The sequence below is a fragment of the Podarcis gaigeae genome (assembly GCF_964106915.1).
Source record: "Podarcis gaigeae genome assembly, chromosome: 13".
In the NCBI taxonomy this organism is placed as follows: domain Eukaryota; kingdom Metazoa; phylum Chordata; class Lepidosauria; order Squamata; family Lacertidae; genus Podarcis; species Podarcis gaigeae.
This window is the reverse complement of record NC_139689.1, coordinates 47703954-47722244: the sequence shown is the minus strand read 5'-3', so window position 1 is coordinate 47722244 and position 18291 is coordinate 47703954. Positions and strand designations below refer to the sequence as shown.

Below are 18291 nucleotides of genomic sequence, written 5' to 3'. Positions count from 1 at the left end.
CTTGAAGGTTTGTAGAAGTACAAAAAAAAAAAATTTGGGTAAAAGAACCAAAGGGGCATCTCCTGCAGCAGCCCAACAAGAAGTGGACTGAGCATAGGCAAAGAGCATGGAATGTTGATTGATTGATTGATTGATTGATTGATTGTGTTAAGTTGTGGGTGAACATATCAGACAGCACAGCGATTATTCAAACAGCTCTTGTTTATTCACAGGCCAAGCCAGAACTGAACTGAAGTGTTCAGCCAGCCTGCTTTTATAGAGCTCCACTACAACGCAAAAGTAACCACTTTCTGTAACTATCCACTTTCACTTTCAATCCCCTTATTTGCATATATGGACCTGAGTGAAAACTATCTACAGTAGCCCCCTGCTGGCCCAGGGTGAAAACTTCAGTACATAACACCTTGACTAATTGATTGATTGATTGACTGACTGACTGACTGATTGATTAAGGAGGGTGGGGGAATGGAAAATGGGGAGAGAATGTGGAAATAAAGCATTGCTGATAGGCTTGGGGCATAAGCAGAAGTGATCTATGCATCACAGCTGCCTTTGTCATCCTGGCGCTCCCCAGAGCTTCGGAGCGACAACTGCACTGCAGCATTTTGTCGCAGGTGAGTTTTTGTCGCTTTCTCCAATAGTGAACTCAGTGCTGACAGGACTGGAGCCAAAATGGGGCACTGAGCAAAAAAATAGAGAGAGGGTGGTATCCTCTTGTTTGTTGTTGTTGTTGTTTAGTCGTTTAGTCGTGTCCGACTCTTCGTGACCCCCCTGGACCAGAGCACACCAGGCACTCCTGTCTTCCACTGCCTCCCGCAGTTTAGTCAAACTCATGCTGGTAGCTTCGAGAACACTCTCCAATCATCTTGTCCTCTGTTGTCCCCTTCTCGTGCCGTCAACCTTTCCCAGCATCAGGGTCTTTTCCAGGGAGTCTTCTCTTCTCATGAGGTGGCCAAAGTATTGGAGCCTCAGCTTCAGGATCTGTCCTTCCCGTGAGCACTCAGGGCTGATTCCCTTCAGAATGGAGAGGTTTGATCTTCTTGCAGTCCATGGGACTCTCCAGAGTCTCCTCCAGCACCATAATTCAAAAGCATCAATTCTTCTTTATGGTCCATCTCTCACTTCCATACATCACTACTGGGAAACCATAGCTTTTACGATACGGATCCTCTTGTTTAAAGGAACCCAGATACATGCAGACAAGCAATATTTATTTTAAAACCAAGGGAGGCATAAAGGCAAAGCAGGGATAAAAACAAGAAGACCAGGCCAATGAGGAGTGAGCCCGCAGGAGTCACAGACAATAAGTGCTAGTTGAAAATAATAATGGCTCCTAAAACGTTAGAATGTCCTGGAGGACAGAATGAGAGGAAGACTGGAACGCTGAATAGGAGCACTCAGATTAGTCTTCACCTTTTTATGCAGCAAACCATGGAGTCTAAATAGAACCAGGTGAGTCTGCATTAGGACAGCAGCCTAGGATTTCATATGTTTTGAGTCCTTGCTGATTTCCCTACCACTCAGAAGGGCTTCAGTTTGATCCTGATCTGCAGACATAAGAAAGTGCACCTCTAACAAACAGGGAGATAATTATACACTACCTTACATGAGGAATACTGTGGTTAGAGTTAGGGTAGTTGTTTGGCTATTTTTAAGCGCTTAAAAGTGCCCTTCGCATTGGCTGGGTCCCGTTCCCCCACCCCCTTGCCCCCATCCAACAGCAATAGCTGCAACTGTGCAACAACAATATAATTCAAAAGTTTTGGCGAAAACATGTTGTGGATCTGTTTGAGGACAGTTTTTGGGAAGAGAACACTGCCTTGCTGAGGGTCCGTGGAAGAGATGCACTTGGTAAGCACAGATTCGGTTATTGCACTAAATTTTGCTTGCACACTAGAAAGGGTGACTGTGTTTCTAGCAGGTCTGTGACTCTCTTGTCTCTCTCCAGTATTGCATCTTAAAGAACTCAAAGCTAAGTTTCTAACATGTCAGTCAGTGCAGACCATAATGAGCTAAATGGACCGATGATCTGATTTTGTTTCTATATTTCTGTCTACACACACCTGGATCTTGTACATGTGATACTGAGTCGTTTCCTGGCAAAGATGTGAAACTGGAGTGGCTCAGTTGGTAGAGCATGAGACTCTTAATCTCAGGGTTGTGGGTTTGAACCCCACATTGGACAAAATATTCCTGCATTGAAGGGGGTCCCTTCCAGCTCTGTGGTTCTATGTGTGTATGTCAATAGTGTTATATCAATTGTTTGCATGAATTTTGTTGGGGGGTGTTGCTGCTGTTGGTGTTGGTTTTTTTTGTATCTTTATTTTATATTTTGCTGTGATTTATGTGGAAATTGTTCAGTATGGTTGTGTATTTTTTAACATTTCATTTATTATCTATGACTACTTTTATTATGCAGTAAAGGTAAAGGTAAAGGGACCCCTGACCATTAGGTCCAGTCATGACCGACTCTGGGGTTGCGGCACTCATCTCGCTTTATTGGCCGAGGGAGCCGGCGTACAGCTTCCGGATCATGTGGCCAGCATGACTAAGCCGCTTCTGGTGAACCTGAACAGCGCACGGAAATGTCATTTACCTTCCCGCTGGAGCGGTACCTATTTATCTACTTGCACTTTGACATGCTTTCAAACTGCTAGGTTGGCAGGAGCAGGAACCGAGCAACGGGAGCTCACTCTGTCGCTGGGATTCGAACCGCCGACCTTCTGATCGGCAAGTCCTAGGCTCTGTGGTTTAACCCACAGCGCCACCCGCGTCCCTTGTATTATGCAGTAGTTATGTATTTTTAATGTAAGCCACCTTGAGCATGGTTTGAACTGTGGAAAGGCAGCATACAAATAAAATTATGCATGGATGCATATTTGTATGTTAATGTATTCCCCTGGACATACACTGGGTTTTAATTTACTTATCACTAACATTTATATTACGGGACGTGGGTAGCGCTGTGGTCTAAACCACTGAGCCTAGGGCTTGCTGATCAGAAGGTTGGCGGTTCGAATCCCCACAACGGGGTTAGCTCCCGTTGCTCGTTCCCAGCTCCTGACAACCTAGCAGTTCGAAAGCACGTCAAAGTGCAAGTAGATAAATAGGTACCACTCCAGTGGTCTACCTTCCAGCGGGAAGGTGAACAGCGTTTCTGTGCGCTGCTCTGGTTTCACCAGAAGCGCCTCAGTCATGCTGGCCACATGACCCGAAAAAACTGTCTGAGGACAAACGTCTGCTCCCTCGGCCAGTAAAGCAAGATGAGCACCACAACCCCAGAGTTGTTCGCGACTGGACTTAACTGTCAGGGGTTCCTTTACCTTTATTTTTTAACATTTATATTATAACCTTCACCCTGCTCATGGTTACATTAAAAAAACCTCCCAGCCAAGAATGAATCCAGACACACAGTCTTAATACCCAAACCTCTAAAACCAATTAGGTACAGGTTATGCTTGTTTTTCTGGGACGCGGGTGGCGCTGTGGGTTAAACCACAGAGCCTAGAACTTGCCAATCAGAAGGCTGACGGTTTGAATCCCTGCAACGGGGGTGAGCTCCCGTTGTTCGGTCCCTGTTCCTGCCAACCTAGCAGTTCGAAAGCACGTCAAAGTGCAAGTAGATAAATAGGTACCTCTCCGGCGGGAAGGTGAACAGCATTTCCGAGTGCAGCAGGAGTTCCCGCTGTGCTCCGAAGGCTTGCGGATAGCCGCCTGAAGCCTGGAGAGTGATAGGGGTTGGTGCACACTGATCCCTCTTGATCTCCAGGCTTCGCTTCGCTGAGGGGGCGCTGAGCAGAGAGGGGAAGAATTTTTTCCCCTGTTCTCCCCCTCCTATGGTCCGGTGCGTCCTATAGAGTGAAAAATACGATAGTTCCTTCCTGGAAGGCCAAAGGCAGCAACGCTTCTGAATACCAGTTTTTGGGAACCCAGGGAGCTTTCCCCTGGTTCTCAGGTCCTATTTCCTGGTTTCCCCACAGGCATAAGCTCTTCTTTTGTGGCTAACTCAGGCAAAACAGTCTGATTATGATTATATAGTAGACATTATTGTTTACCCAGTGTCGGCCCACAGCGAAGTTAAGTCATGTATCGATACCTTGCTTTTCTACCCATAAAACATTCACCCCTCCGTTAAAGCCACCACCACCACTTTGCCTGACTGGTTCAACCGTCCAACAAGCAAGCAAGTTTACAAGCATTGGGCAAATATTAAATAGATGTTTTTGGTTGGTTTAAAACCCCAAGCGCCAAGTTCCTTCTAGGAACAGGAACAGTAAACAGCTATTATTGCCAGGCGACATCACTTTTTTTAAAAAAATCAGTTTTTGTTCAAGATTTCCTTGTGTTACAAAATAAACAAATAGGCTACATCAGTTCTGTCTGCAAGGGCAAATAGCCGATTGCTCTCCCAGGTAGAAAGTGTGCCATTCAGATATGCTCCCCTCCTACAAATATTTCACTTGGTGATATTGAACAGGGGGCAACAGGAAGATCTCAACTCTCCCTTTAACAGCAGACCCAGAATCCTGAGCCCAATGAACAGCTTCTTCGGTACAATAATTTATAATATAATTTATTATTTATATCCTGCCCAGCTGGCTGGGTTTCCCCAGCCATTCTGGGCGGCTTCCAACCGAATATTAAAAACAATACAGCGTCAGACATTAAAAACTTCCCTAAACAGGGCCGCCGTCAGTTGTCTTTTAAAAGTAAAATACAGTGGTACCTCTGGATGCGAACGGGATCTGTTCCAGAGCCCAGTTCCAGAGCCCCGTTTGCATACTGAAGCGAACGCAACCCGCGCATGTGCGCAACGTCATTTTGAGCGTCTGAGCATGCGCGAGCGGCAGAACCCGGAAGTAACACGCTCCGTTACTTCCGGGTCGCCGCAGAGCGTAACCTAAAAATGCTCAACCTGAAGCACATTTAACCCGAGGTACGACTGTAGTTGTTTACTGCCTTGACATCTGCTGGGAAGGCGTTACACAGGGCAGGGGCCACTACCAAGAAGGCCCTCTGCCTGGTTCCCTGTAACTTGGCTTCTCACAGTGAGGGAACCGCCAGAAGGCCCTCGGCGCTGGACCTCAGTGTCCGGGCTGAATGATGGGGGTGGAGATAATCCTTCAGTTATACAGGATCGAGACCATTTAGGGCTTTAAAGGTCAGCACCAACACTTTGAATTGTGCTCAGAAACGTACAGGGAGCCAATGAAATGGCAAAATACCGCTTTGCTCTTTTGTTGACAGCTCTTTGCAATGATGAAGCACACAGACCTGCATTTTCTCCTTGGAATTATTCTTTCTCCTGCGGTAAGTATTCCCCAGTGCTTTGGTCCTCTGCATCTCTATTTAGGGCTTGGAGAGACGCCAGTCTAGTCAGAACCCAGGAGAGCTGTTGTCAGTCAGTATAGACAATACTTGAGCTACGTGGCAGCTTCCTCTGCGATTCCTATAATTCCTAATGATCAAGCAAGGGGAAGCGGGTGGCAATGTGGTCTAAACTTTGGGTAGGCAAACTAAGACCTGGGGGCCGGATCTGGCCCATTCACCTTCTAAATCCGGCCCACTAACAGTCGGGGAATCAGCGTGTTTTTACATGAGTAGAATGTGTGCTTTTATTTCAATGCATCTCTGGGTTATTTGTGGGGCATAGGAATCCGTTCATTTTTTCTCTCCAAAATATAGTCCGCCCCCCCCCCCCAAGGTCTGAGGTACAATGGACCGGCCCCCTGCTGAAAAAGTTTGCTGACCCCTGGTAAACCGTTGAGCCTCTTATGCTTGCCGATTGGAAGTTCAGCGGTTCGAATCCCCGCAACGGGGTGAGCTCCCGTTGCTCTGTCCCTGCTCCTGCCAACCCAGCAGTTCGAAAGCACACCAGTGCAAGTAGATAAATAGGTACTGCTGCGGCGGGAAGGCAAACGGCGTTTCTGTGCGCTCTGGTTTCCGTCACGGTGTTCTGTTGCACCAGAAGCGGTTTAGTCCTGCTGGCCACATGACCCGGAAAGCTGTCTGTGGACAAACGTTGGCTCCCTCAGCCTGAAAGCGAGATGAGCGTCGCAATGCCATAGTCGCCTTTGACAGGACTTAACCATCCAGGGGTCCTTTACTTTTACCTTTACTCATTCAAAGCCTGTAGTATGCTTACTTGCAAGTAGGACTCTGAGATGGGTGATTGGACATTATACCAGTGGTGCTGAAACTTTTTTGTCCATGCCACTTTCAGAATAAAAATTTGCTCGCGCCACGCTGATTTTTTTTAATCAACCTGTCAATAAACCTCACTGATTATTTTATTGTCCTCTGACAACAGGACAGTATCTTCCGGAGGACAGCAGACTCACTTAGGGGGTGTAGGGCAGACTGCAAGGTACATGTGCCCACTTCCTCCAGCATTTACTGACTGTGGGTTCTGCTTCACACTGCCTAATGGTAGGGCCGGTGTTGGTAGGAAATCGTTAAAAGTCCTTAACAGGAGCAGCAGGCTACGCTGTTATTAATTAGAGTATTAATAAGATTATTAATAAGATGATAGTGTATACAGTCGTACCTTGGATCTCAAACGCCTTGGCTCCTGAACAAATTGGCTCCCGAATGATCGAAACCCGGAAGTGAGTGTTCCAGTTTTCAAACAATTTTCGGAAGCCGAACATCTGACGGGCCTTCCGTGGCTTCTGATTGGCTGCAGGAGCTTCCTGCAGCCAATCAGAAGCTGTGTTTGGGTTTCCGAACATTTTGGAAGTTGAACGGACTTCCGGAACGGATTCTGTTTGACTTCCAAGGTACGACTGTATCTGCAAAAAAGGGGTCTTCCTTTGGAAATGAAAAATTAGCTACAGGTTTTTTGTTTTTGCTTATTGAACTTCTCTGAGAAAGGGTAAATCCAGATTAAATGGATTAAAAGACGCATCAAAGAGCCTTATCTCCTTACATTTAATTGGTAAAAAAAAAATGGGTCAGTCATCTCGTTCCAGGTGCATCAGATATTCCAAAATCCCTTGGGCAGAATGGATGCCCCTGATCAGAGCTTTTTTTTCAGCTGGAACTCTATTCTGGCCCCTCTTTTTTCTAGAAAAATAGCACTGTCCCTAATGATCACCACATATTGACATCTTGCAATAAATTTGTGATTATATATTCTGTTTCTATTTCTTGGGCAGATTGTGGCAACCTATCCTATTTCAAACTACGGGGCTCACTATGAAAAACTGGTAAGTGCAAAGTTCAGCAGGAGCTGTTGTTGTGTTTAAAATTAATACACACTTTAATTAGAATTAAAATTTTAATTAAAATAATCGATCGAGCAATTAAATACATTAAAATTCAATTTTAATTCACAATTAAATTAACTTTTAATTAACATTAATGTTGTTAACATTAATGAATATGCACTTTAACTCCCTTTACGAAACGTGGAGGTCAACATCAAAAGAGGTGTTGTGAAACATGTTTCAAGTATAATTACACTTCATCAAGGGAAACAGTGACTCTTATAATATCCTAATTATACACAAGATAAACTGGATAGCAAAAAATTAATCTTTCTTTGATCCATTCAAGCTTTTTCCGCCACCCATAATGGCCAGACCATTGTCCATAGCTGTCAACTTACAGATTTGAAAATAAGGGACCAGCAGCCTCAAAAATAAGGGATCAGCAGCCAAAATAAGGGATTTTCCCAGCACAAGTATGTTCAACTTCTGAGCCCCTACGAGCCAAAGGCAGAAAGCCCAGCCAGCAGCCAAATGAAGCCTCAAGCGGTGGTTCCCACAGCGCAGCAACCCGGCAAAGGGGATGCAGCAAGGAAAACCACCATCACCTCTCTGCTGGGAAGCGCTGAGCAAAGGCGAGTCCCCAGGCAACGTGGCCGATTTGATCGACACGAGGCATGCAAGCTCCACCCCCCAGTCGTTCTTAGACTCCTTATTGGGTGAGCAACGCAGCCAAGCAACACAGTTGGAGCCTCCCTCCTCCCTGGCCGGCAGGGAGGAGCTGCTTCCTTTGAAACCCGGGAAATTTAAGGGACATCATCAATAAGGGACAGCAGCGGGACACAGCGCTGGGATAAGGGACTTTCCCGCCAACTAAGGGACGGTTGACAGCTATGCATTGTTATTCAGGAGGACTGCCGGCCTTCAGCAATAAAGCAGCGAAATGATGTATAGTCCATTAACTCCAGAGCTTTAAACTATGCAAAATATTGCTTCCCTTCTGAAGGCAGCTACTAGCTGCTTTTAAAGGGACTTTAAAGCACCACTGTGACCTGCTGTGTAAGGAAATATGAATTAAAACCGGTCCAGAACTCTGAAAAAAAGTCCAGAAATAGAGTGTGTGTGTTGCAAAAAAACTCTGCAGATAATCACAAAGACATTATTTTTACATGTGCGCCTAGTGCATAGAAACATCTGTATGTTTAAAGGGGCTTCAGGCTGTAGACACTTGTTAATTTGGGGGCATTTGATAAGTATTGCAACTTGTTTTCATGCTTATTGGGCCAAAATGTTCACACACACACACACACACACACACACACTCCACTCAGACCTGCAAATGTAAGCAAATAAAAGAATGTGATTTGGTAAAAGACATATATTTTGTTAGCTGATATAGACTGTCATATTAAGAGGTAAAACTACCTCATTTGCTTTTAAAATGAATTTTATTTTTCTATTTTCTCACAATATTTTGACATAGATACAATCCAATATTTTTCACAAAAATATAACATTATTGGGTTGTTGTTGTTGTTTTGATTATGTATTTTGTGGTTTTATATTTTGATTTTGTTCTGTGAACCACCCTCCGGGTATATGGAGGTATATTATTATTATTATTATTATTATTATTATTATTATTATTATTTTTATTCCTCACTCCTTTTGTGGTTTCTTATATTTTTTTTAATTTATAACATTGCATCTCCTTCATTACTCCAATTAATAATTACTCCCCAGTTAGCTTTTAAAATTAATTTTAACTGTTTGGTTAAAGTTAAACCTGCTAGTGAACCTATATGTGTACAATAACATTTCAGATAGCCCACGAATTTCCCCCCATCTTTTCTAAAGTTTTTCCTCCCTCTTGTTTCCTTATTGCTCCCATAAGTTTTGCCAAAAACTACCTCTTTTTTCGCGGTGGCTCTCAGTTTGCGGAATACTCTCCCTGGAGAGTCTTGCCTTGTGCTTTCATTTAGGTGCCAAGCAAAAATGTGAGGTGGGGGAAGTTATTGACTCGTTTTATCCTTGTTTTTATTATGTATTTATTGTTTTTATCTTGCATTTTTCTGCTGCGAACTGCCCTGAGGTCTTCGGACGAAGGGCGGGAATGCAAACTTAAGAAATAAACAAAAGATAAATATATAGATTTCTTGATGTCAGCAGCCACGGGCCCGCAAAAGACCTCTGTTTAAACATGGACATGTGAAAATAACCTTCTATTCCCTTGTTCTTCCACAGGTCTCAAGAGTCAACAGCTACAAACCTTTCCTGCAGCAGGTATAATGAATCTCTTACACCAATCACTGCTAGTTTGGGATGAAGGTTTGAATCCTGACAAGACAGAAGTACTGTTTTGGGGGGACAGGAGGCGGGCAGGTGTGGAGGATTCCCTGGTCCTGAATGGGGTAAATGTGCCCCTGAAGGACCAGGTGCGCAACCTGGGAGTCACTTTGGACTCACAGCTGTCCATGGAAGCACAGGTCAAATCTGTGTCCAGGACAGCTGTTTACCAGCTCCATCTGGTACGTAGGCTGAGACCCTATCTGCCTGCGGACTGTCTCACCAGAGTGGTGCATGCTCTGGTTATCTCCCGCTTGGACTACTGCAATGCGCTCTACGTGGGGCTACCTTTGAAGGTGACTTGGAAACTACAACTAATCCAGAATGCGGCAGCTAGACTGGTGACTGGGGGCGGCCGCCGAGACCATATAACACCGGTCTTGAAAGACCTACATTGGCTCCCAGTACATTTCCGAGCACAATTCAAAGTGTTGGTGCTGACCTTTAAAGCCCTAAACGACCTCGGTCCAGTATACCTGAAGGAGTGTCTCCATCCCCATCGTTCTGCCCGGACGCTGAGGTCCAGCGTCGAGGGCCTTCTGGCGGTTCCCTCATTGCAAGAAGCAAAGCTACAGGGAATCAGGCAGAGGGCCTTCTCGGTAGTGGCGCCCGCCCTGTGGAACGCCCTTCCAGCAGATGTCAAAGCGATAAACAACTACCTGACATTCAGAAGACATCTTAAGGCAGCCCTGTTCAGGGAAGTTTTTAACGTGTGATATTTTACTGTATTTTTGGTTTCTATGGAAGCCGCCCAGAGTGGCTGGGGAGGCCCAGCCAGATGGGCGGGGTATAAATAATAAATTATTATTATTATTATGAAAGCAAATTGGAATTTTGCAATGTATTCCGAGATACGGCTCAGATCATACCTACAGAACAGTTTTACTGATAAACCTGCCTATCTTTCCCCCCCAGTTACTGTTTTCTGTTTGGGTTTTAACTGTTTTGGCTTATACCTCCCTCTCCCTGAGAGAGGTGCATGTGGAAACGATGGATAAATACATAAAATAATAAATCACACACAAAAATACAAGCGGCGGTGGGGAAATAAAGCAGGATTTCGGTCTGTTTAGGAAGTGGAAGGTGCAAATACCTCCTTGGGGTGCAGACACCGAAAACGGAGGCAGTATTAGCAGGACAGAAAAGGGAAATAAGGTTGACCAGTATTTTGTTTCCCTTTCTTCTGCTTTCCCATAGGTGATGCTGCCTCAACAGCTTTGCGTAAGTGTTTGCTAATCTCCAAACTCCCCCCAGAAAAGCTGCTCAGCCCTTTCCTAAAAATTAAAAGTCTGCTGCTATCTTATATTTGAAGCCAATGTTCATTAAATACACTGTATTTTTCGCTCTATAAGACACACCAGACCACAAGACGCACCTAGTTTTTGGAGGAGGAAAACAAGAAAAAATATATTCTGAATCTCAGAAGCCAGAACAGCAAGAGGGATCACTGCGCAGCGAAAGCAGCAATCCCTCTTGCTGTTCTGGCTTCCGTGATAGCTGCGCAGCCTGCATTCGCTCCATAAGACGCACACACATTTCCCCTTACTTTTTAGGGGGGGGAAGTGAGTCTTATAGAGCAGAAAATACGGTATATACTGCTCACTTGCTTGGGGCAGCAATCGGAGAGCACCGAAAACTCACGGGAGGGAAAATGAGGGCTAGTACCTTGTTTTGCAGATTTTAGACGTCATGCCAGATCCATCTGGAGAAGGGGGCATGAATCCTGACTTTTCTGTTCCTCTGTCTCTCCCCTACAGAGTGCATCTCTCCTCCCTTTTGCAGACAGCAGTGACAGCAGCGGTGGCCTAGGCTACCAGGCAAGTCGCTGCACGTTCCCGAGACTGGTAATTTACCCGTAAACTTGTTTTTGTCTCGCCCAAGGATGGGCAACCCGAGAGCTTAATGCGGCACGTTGCTGTTTGGCCTACTTTAAAAAGGGGTCATGCGTTGAGCAGGATCTGTCCCTACCTTGCTAACCTCCTGGTTGAGGAGGAAGACGAAATTAGAGAGGGGTGTGTGTGTCAGAAACTGAGAAAATTTGTAAATCACGAAAATCTTTAATAATAAGGGGAAAAAAAGAAAAAAGGAAGTGAGAAAATAATGTCCCTGCCCCCAGAACAGCCCCCTGCGGGGGCAGCGTTCAACTAAGTTTTACTCAAAGTAGACCCACTGAAGCGAATGAACATCACTAAGCAAGCTCTGCTGATTTCAGTGATTTAAGTTTCCAAACTTTGCTGAATACTCTCTGTGTATTTCACAGCAACATCCATCCCTTCCTCACTGTTTTAATATTTGCTCAGCTGCCCTCGCGTCTGGTTGGGAAAAAACCAAGCAATTTGAGATTTGGGTCCAGCTTCCTGTTTTTAAGTCACTTCTCGTAACTATGCCTGTAAGATTCCTAAACAGGTGACTTTTTATTTTAATACAAGGCTCCTGATTTATTATTTCACCTGCACTGAAAATTACCAATAGGACAAAACAATCAACGGGGCTCAAAACTGTGTTGTGTTTTATAATGCGATGCACAGGAAATATAAAATTGTGATGGCGTACATAATAATGGAGCACTGAGGGCAGGTGTTGGGGCTACCTGGAAACAAGGCAAACCTGGGAAGGTTTTCAACCTGAAAAACAAAAAAGTAGCCATTGCTGCCCTGTGAAGGGATAAAGGCAATTTGAGCACACAATGGCTGGATACATAGGTAAAGGTAAAGGTAAAGGTACCCCTGCCCGTACGGGCCAGTCTTGACAGACTCTGGGGTTGTGCGCCCATCTCACTCAAGAGGCCAGGGGCCAGCGCTGTCCGGAGACACTTCCGGGTCACGTGGCCAGCGTGACATCGCTGCTCTGGCGAGCCAGAGCCGCACACGGAAACGCCGTTTACCTTCCCGCTGGTAAGCGGTCCCTATTTATCTACTTGCACCCGGAGGTGCTTTCGAACTGCTAGGTTGGCAGGCGCTGGGACCGAGCAGCGGGAGCGCATCCCGCCGCAGGGATTCGAACCGCCGACCTTTCGATCGGCAAGTCCTAGGCGCTGAGGCTTTAACCCACAGTGCCACCTGTGTCCACGGCTGGATACATACCATTCATTTAAAGCTATTGACTCCCACCAAGAATCTGGGAACTGTAGTTTGTCAAGGGTTCTGTGAGGGGGAAACTAAATTTCCCAGGAATTTTTTTTTTGGGGGGGGTCATGTGTTCCAAATTCAAATGTTACACACAGCTAGGCGTATCTGAGCAGATCTGAAGTAAGATTCTTAACATCTTCCCAGTGGGGAGCATGCAAGCCTTGGGAGCAAGCCCTGCTGAGAAGGAAATAATAATAATAATAATAATAATAATAATAATAATAATAATAATAATAATAATAATAATATATTTATACCCCACCATCCCCGGCCAAAACCGGGCTCAGAGCGGCTAACATCAAAGGTGTTAACACATGAGCATAAACCTGGGCAATTAAAAAACATCCTAAAATCAGATCAGGATCAGAATAAAATCCAATCAGATGGCAACCCACAGGTTAGTGTTGGGGACCTGCAGTGCTCACCAGGCCCAACTGTTTGTGCTGAATTTATATGGGCTGTGAGAGAAATTGGGAGGCCATTTTTCTGAAAGGGAAGGGGGAGCCAGACCAAACCCCAACCAAAGGCCTGGAGGAACAGCTCCATCTTGCAGGCCCTGCGGAAAGATGTCAAATCCTGCAGGGCCCAGGTCTCGTGTGGCAGAGCGTTCTACCAGGCCGGGGCCAGAGCCAAAAAGGCCCTGGCCCTGGTCGAGGCCACTCTAATCTCCTTGAGGCTTGGGACCTCCAATATGTTATTATTTGTGGACCGTAAGGTCCTCCATGGGGCATACCAAGAGAGGCAGTCCCATAGGTACAAGTTACAGTCATACCTCGGGTTAAATATGCTTCAAGATGAATATTTTCGAGTTGCGCTCCGCGGCGACCCGGAAGTAACAGAGCGTGTTACTTCCGGGTTTTGACACTCACACATGCGCAGAAGCTCAAAATGATGTCACACGCATGCGCGGAAGCGAATTGTGACCCGCGCACTCGCAGACGCAGGTTGCATTCACTTCAGGATGAGAACGGGGCTCCGGAACTGATCCCGTTCACATCCAGAGGTACCACTGTACTTAAAACGTATTTCAGACAAGGCAGATAAGCTTGGTGAAAAGCGCAAGCCGTGTGGGCTCTTTTCCTGCATCTGTAATGCCTACAGCTGCTCTGTGTTGCGCTGCATCCAGCAATTGCTGACGACATTTGCCTAACCGCAAGCCACACAGTGCGATTTAGAACAGTATTGAAGGCAGCGCTGAAGCAAAAAGTACAGTGGTACTGCTACTTACGAACGCGATCTGTTTTGGGGTGCCGTTTGCACCCCAAAACGTCCGTAAGTAGAGCGTTGCTACTGCGCATGCGGCGAACCTGGAAGTAAACACCTCCGGATTTGCCGTGTTCATAACCTGATAAGCCGCAACGTGAAGCAAATGTAATACGAGGTATGGCTGTACAGTGGTACCTCAGGTTAAGTATTTAATTCGTTCCGGAGGTCTGTTCTTAACCTGAAACTGTTCTTAACCTGAAGCACCACTTTAGCTAATGGGGCTTCCTGCTGCTACCGCCATGCCGTCAGAGCCCGATTTCTGTTCTTATCCTGAAGCAAAGTTCTTAACCTGAAGCACTCTTTCTGGGTTAGTGGAGTGTGTAACCTGAAGCATATGTAACCTGAAGCATATGTAACCTGAGGTACCACTGTACTGCATTTTCCCAGCTCTTAAAATTGTAGCGTATTCTCAGAAACACAGTGCCACCTTGTGGGAAATTAGGTTGAATACAGAGCACTAAAAATGTGCTGAAAAACTCTTGAGGTGGCTATACTCAGCGGCGAATTCTTTCAAACCGCAGCAATGCTTTGGAGCAGATCATTATCCTCTGCTCCTAGCTGCAAGAGTGGCCTGGATCCGTACACCTGAGAAGTGTGTTATATACTTGGGGTATGCAAGCTGGGATAGGTAGATTCTATCTGTATTCCAGAATACCTCAGCAGAACAGGCAGAGAGCATTTTCGTCCCAACAGCCCCAAATCCCAGTGTATGAGAAGGGCAGAGAAAGGGCTGCAGGATTAAAGGAAACTTAATAATCTGGGAGGTTGTTAAATGTCTTACTTAAGAGGCCATTTTACTTCTGGTGTGTTTACTGCCATCTTTAATATAATAAAGATATATATTAAAGATGGCCTTTCCCTCCTTCAATGAGCGACAATTTTAAGTCATATACAGTGGTACCTCGGGTTAAGTACTTAATTCGTTCCAGAGGTCCGTACTTAACCTGAAACTGTTCTTAATCTGAAGCACCACTTTAGCTAATGGGGCCTCCGCGCCACCGGAGCACGATTTCTGTTCTCATCCTGAAGCAAAGTTCTTAACCTGAAGCACTATTTCTGGGTTAGCGGAATCCAGTGGCGTAGCGTGGGGGGTGCAGGGGGGGCCGGCCGCACCGGGCGCAACATCTGGGGGTTAGGGGGTGCAAATCCACGGGTTAGGGGGTGCAAATTACTTGCCTTGCCCCGGGTGCTGACAACCCACGCTACGCCACTGGCGGAATCTGTAACCTGAACCATATGTAACCTGAAGCGTGTGTAACCCGAGGTACCACTGTATTACAATAATTGGAAATTCTATTTGTAAGGCAGATCAACATTACCACCCTTGTTGCTAATGGAGGCTAAGGCTGAGAGATGAGTAGCTTGCCTAAGTCCATCTAAGTGAGTTCATGGCAGAGGCAACACTTGTGCTGGAGACTTTTCAGTTTCATAGCTCCACTTCCTCAGCTCGTTTGCTTTCAACAGGCATCTATATTAAGGTTGCATCATGGAATCATAGAACTGTAGAGTTTGGGGGGACCCTGAGGATCATCACCTCTCCCGGTATGCCCCACGGAGAGCTTCAAGGTCCAATAAATAGCAACACCCTAGTGGTCCCAGGCCCTAAGGAAGTTAGATTGGCTTCAACCAGAGCCAGGGCCTTTTCATCACTGGCTCCAGTCTGGTGGAACGCTCTGCCTCATGAGACCAGGGCCCTGCGGGATCTGATTTCTTTCTGCAGGGCCTGTAAGACAGAGTTGTTCCGCCTGGCCTTTGGCTTGGAACCAGTTTGATTCCCTCCCCCTCTTTTTCCTTTTTCCTTTCTCCTCCTGCGATGAGGCTACATTTTAATGTTTTAATGTTTCAATATTTTAATGTTGTATTTAAATTTTGTTTTTAAGTTGTATTCATTCAACTTGTTTTTATTATTGCTTGTTAGCCGCCCTGAGCCCGGCCTTGGCTGGGGAGGGCGGGGTATAAAGAAAAATTATTATTATTATTATTATTATTATTATTATTATTATTATTATTATTATTTAGTCCAACCCCTGCAATGCAGGAATATGTAACTTTCCCCAATGAGGTTTGAACCTGCAACCTTGGATGTTACCAGCACCATGCTGTAGCCAACTGCTAATATGCAAACTCTTGATTTGATGAGCCAGTTGGTTTGAGTAAGTTGGCTTCTATTGGTTGACAACTCTCACCATAAAAGGTTCAGTCCAGCATGTTCACAGTTCCGGCATTTTCTTCACAGCCCAGCCAACGGCTCCACACAATGGCAAAAATCCCTAAAAGGCCAACAGATATGTTGGCAATGAAGGCTCCAAACGTTCCAGCATCCAGCACGATCAAGCCAGGTGTAAGAGTAGACCTCCTTGGAGCCACATTGCCATTTACTTTTCTGAAGATCCACTCTCCTAGCTACTTGCCTCGGCCTAGTAGCATCCCTGCTGCATTCCCTCACACCAAGCCCTTGGGACCCGATTCAGAGACCCGAGGAAGTGACTACCCAGCGATTACGACGAGTGAGTCTCCTCTAGACATCCTAGCTACAACACATCCCACATCTCATACCACAAAAGAATCCAGAGGGGATGCTTAACCAGAAATCCAGGCGTCTTGGTTCTACAAACAGCCCATATATAACTGGGCTCCTGGGACTGAAGAGACAGCTAATACCCAGGAACATTTCTGGTGTGATTTGCAGCCGATTCCAGAGAAAATGTGGAGGGAACAGAGCAAGCCCATTAATCAGGTTCAAATGACATGCATGCAACTTGAGAAAATTTGCATTGTTTATTCCAATTCTCCCAGTAATAGAACTATGCAAGCTATGAAGCTCTGCCGTTAACCACTATTCCTTCTTACTCAGCCACCCATCAGGCTTCTGAAATTTCAGCAGGCATTGCTCACACTTTGGAGCGCAAGATCAGTTTAAGCACTAGAAACTTGCGGGGAGCAGGGGTTCTCGGGAAAAGGAATTCTGTCTTCAGTACTATGTTGTTTCATTGAGAAACATGGGACTCCTGACACAGGGAAGTGCAGGGTGATGACGACAGTAGCAGGGGAAATGTGTGAGTCTTGTCTCCTGTCCTTTGTATGATTAGGACAGCAAGATTTCTCACCTATTCATAATTTCCATTTATTCCTACTTTCTCTCTCTTACGTACAGTACATCCCAATGGGGAACTACACATTTAATTAGGCCGTCTAGTTGTTGTTACATGTCCATCATCCCTGACACCATGGCAGGAGCCGAAGGGAGTTGGGAGTCCGTCTGAAAAGTGGCACAGTGCCCATCTGAAAAGCCACAGATATCTCATTCCTCATTTCTGTGTTGGTCAGTCCTCTCACGGTGACAAATCGGTGATGTTTTGCAATTTCAATCTTTCCTAAATAAAAAAAGCGAAAGACACTCAAGTGTATTATTATACTATTGCCACAATAAGCAATAGTGCTCTGTTCATTTTGGTATGATAACTAATCCACCTGTTGACCAAGGGAAATCAGGTACTGTAATTTTTGCTCTATAAGACTCACTTTTTCCCTCCTAAAAAGTAAGGGGAAACGTGTGTGCATCTTATGGAGCGAATGCAGGCTGCGCAGCTATCCCAGAAGCCAGAACAGCAAGAGGGATCGCTGCTTTCACTGCGCAGTGATCCCTCTTGCTGTTCTGGCTTCTGAGATTCAGAATATTTTTTTCCTTGTTTTCCTCCTCCAAAAACTAGGTGCGTCTTATGGTCTGGTGCGTCTTATTGAGCGAAAAATACAGTAATCCACCTGTTGACCAGGGGAAATTGGGTAATTGGTGTTTCACTGGATAGGGCAAAGACCTCTAAAAGTGCGCAGGCCTTTCAGCAGAGAAACCAGAAACACTGTTTTGTGGCCTTGTCACTTTTGAGGGGGGACGCGGGTGGCGCTGTGGGTAAAAGCCTCAGCGCCTAGGGCTTGCCGATCGAAAGGTCGGCGGTTCGAATCCCCGCGGCGGGGTAAGCTCCCGTTGCTCGGTCCCAGCGCCTGCCAACCTAGCAGTTCGAAAGCACCCCCGGGTGCAAGTAGATAAATAGGGACCGCTTACTAGCGGGAAGGTAAACGGCGTTTCCGTGTGCAGCTCTGGCTCGCCAGAGCAGCGATGTCACACTAGCCACGTGACCCGGAAGTGTCTTCGGACAGCACTGGCCCCTGGCCTCTTGAGTGAGATGGGCGCACAACCCCAGAGTCTGGCAAGACTGGCCCGTACGGGCAGGGGTACCTTTACCTTTACCTTTACCCTTTTGAGGACTTCTGCCCCAACTGTTATTGGCATGTGCCTGTCTCAAGAGACAACGGAGTGAAGTCAAATAGCTGTGTTCGGTGAATGC

At 45.9% G+C, this 18291-nt stretch overlaps 1 protein-coding gene across 1 annotated transcript; it reads left to right on the top strand.

Moving 5' to 3' along the window:
• The first annotated feature begins 1763 nt into the window (after nucleotides 1-1763).
• Nucleotides 1764-17407, top strand: LOC310830221 (uncharacterized protein). Its single transcript, XM_083709955.1, has 7 exons — nucleotides 1764-1851; nucleotides 5248-5310; nucleotides 7158-7208; nucleotides 9453-9491; nucleotides 10752-10775; nucleotides 11312-11398; nucleotides 16185-17407. The coding sequence occupies exons 1-7, from the start codon at nucleotides 1843-1845 to the stop codon at nucleotides 16530-16532; spliced, it is 621 nt and encodes a 206-aa protein (XP_083566081.1). The 5' UTR covers nucleotides 1764-1842; the 3' UTR covers nucleotides 16533-17407.
• Nucleotides 17408-18291: the final 884 nt, after the last annotated feature.

Excerpts from the sequence above, each read along its gene's own strand:
- LOC310830221 (XM_083709955.1), top strand. Across the intron at positions 5,311-7,157 it reads GAATTATTCTTTCTCCTGCG|ATTGTGGCAACCTATCCTAT; the intron begins GTAAGTATTCCC and ends TTTCTTGGGCAG. Across the intron at positions 10,776-11,311 it reads TGCTGCCTCAACAGCTTTGC|AGTGCATCTCTCCTCCCTTT; the intron begins GTAAGTGTTTGC and ends TCTCCCCTACAG.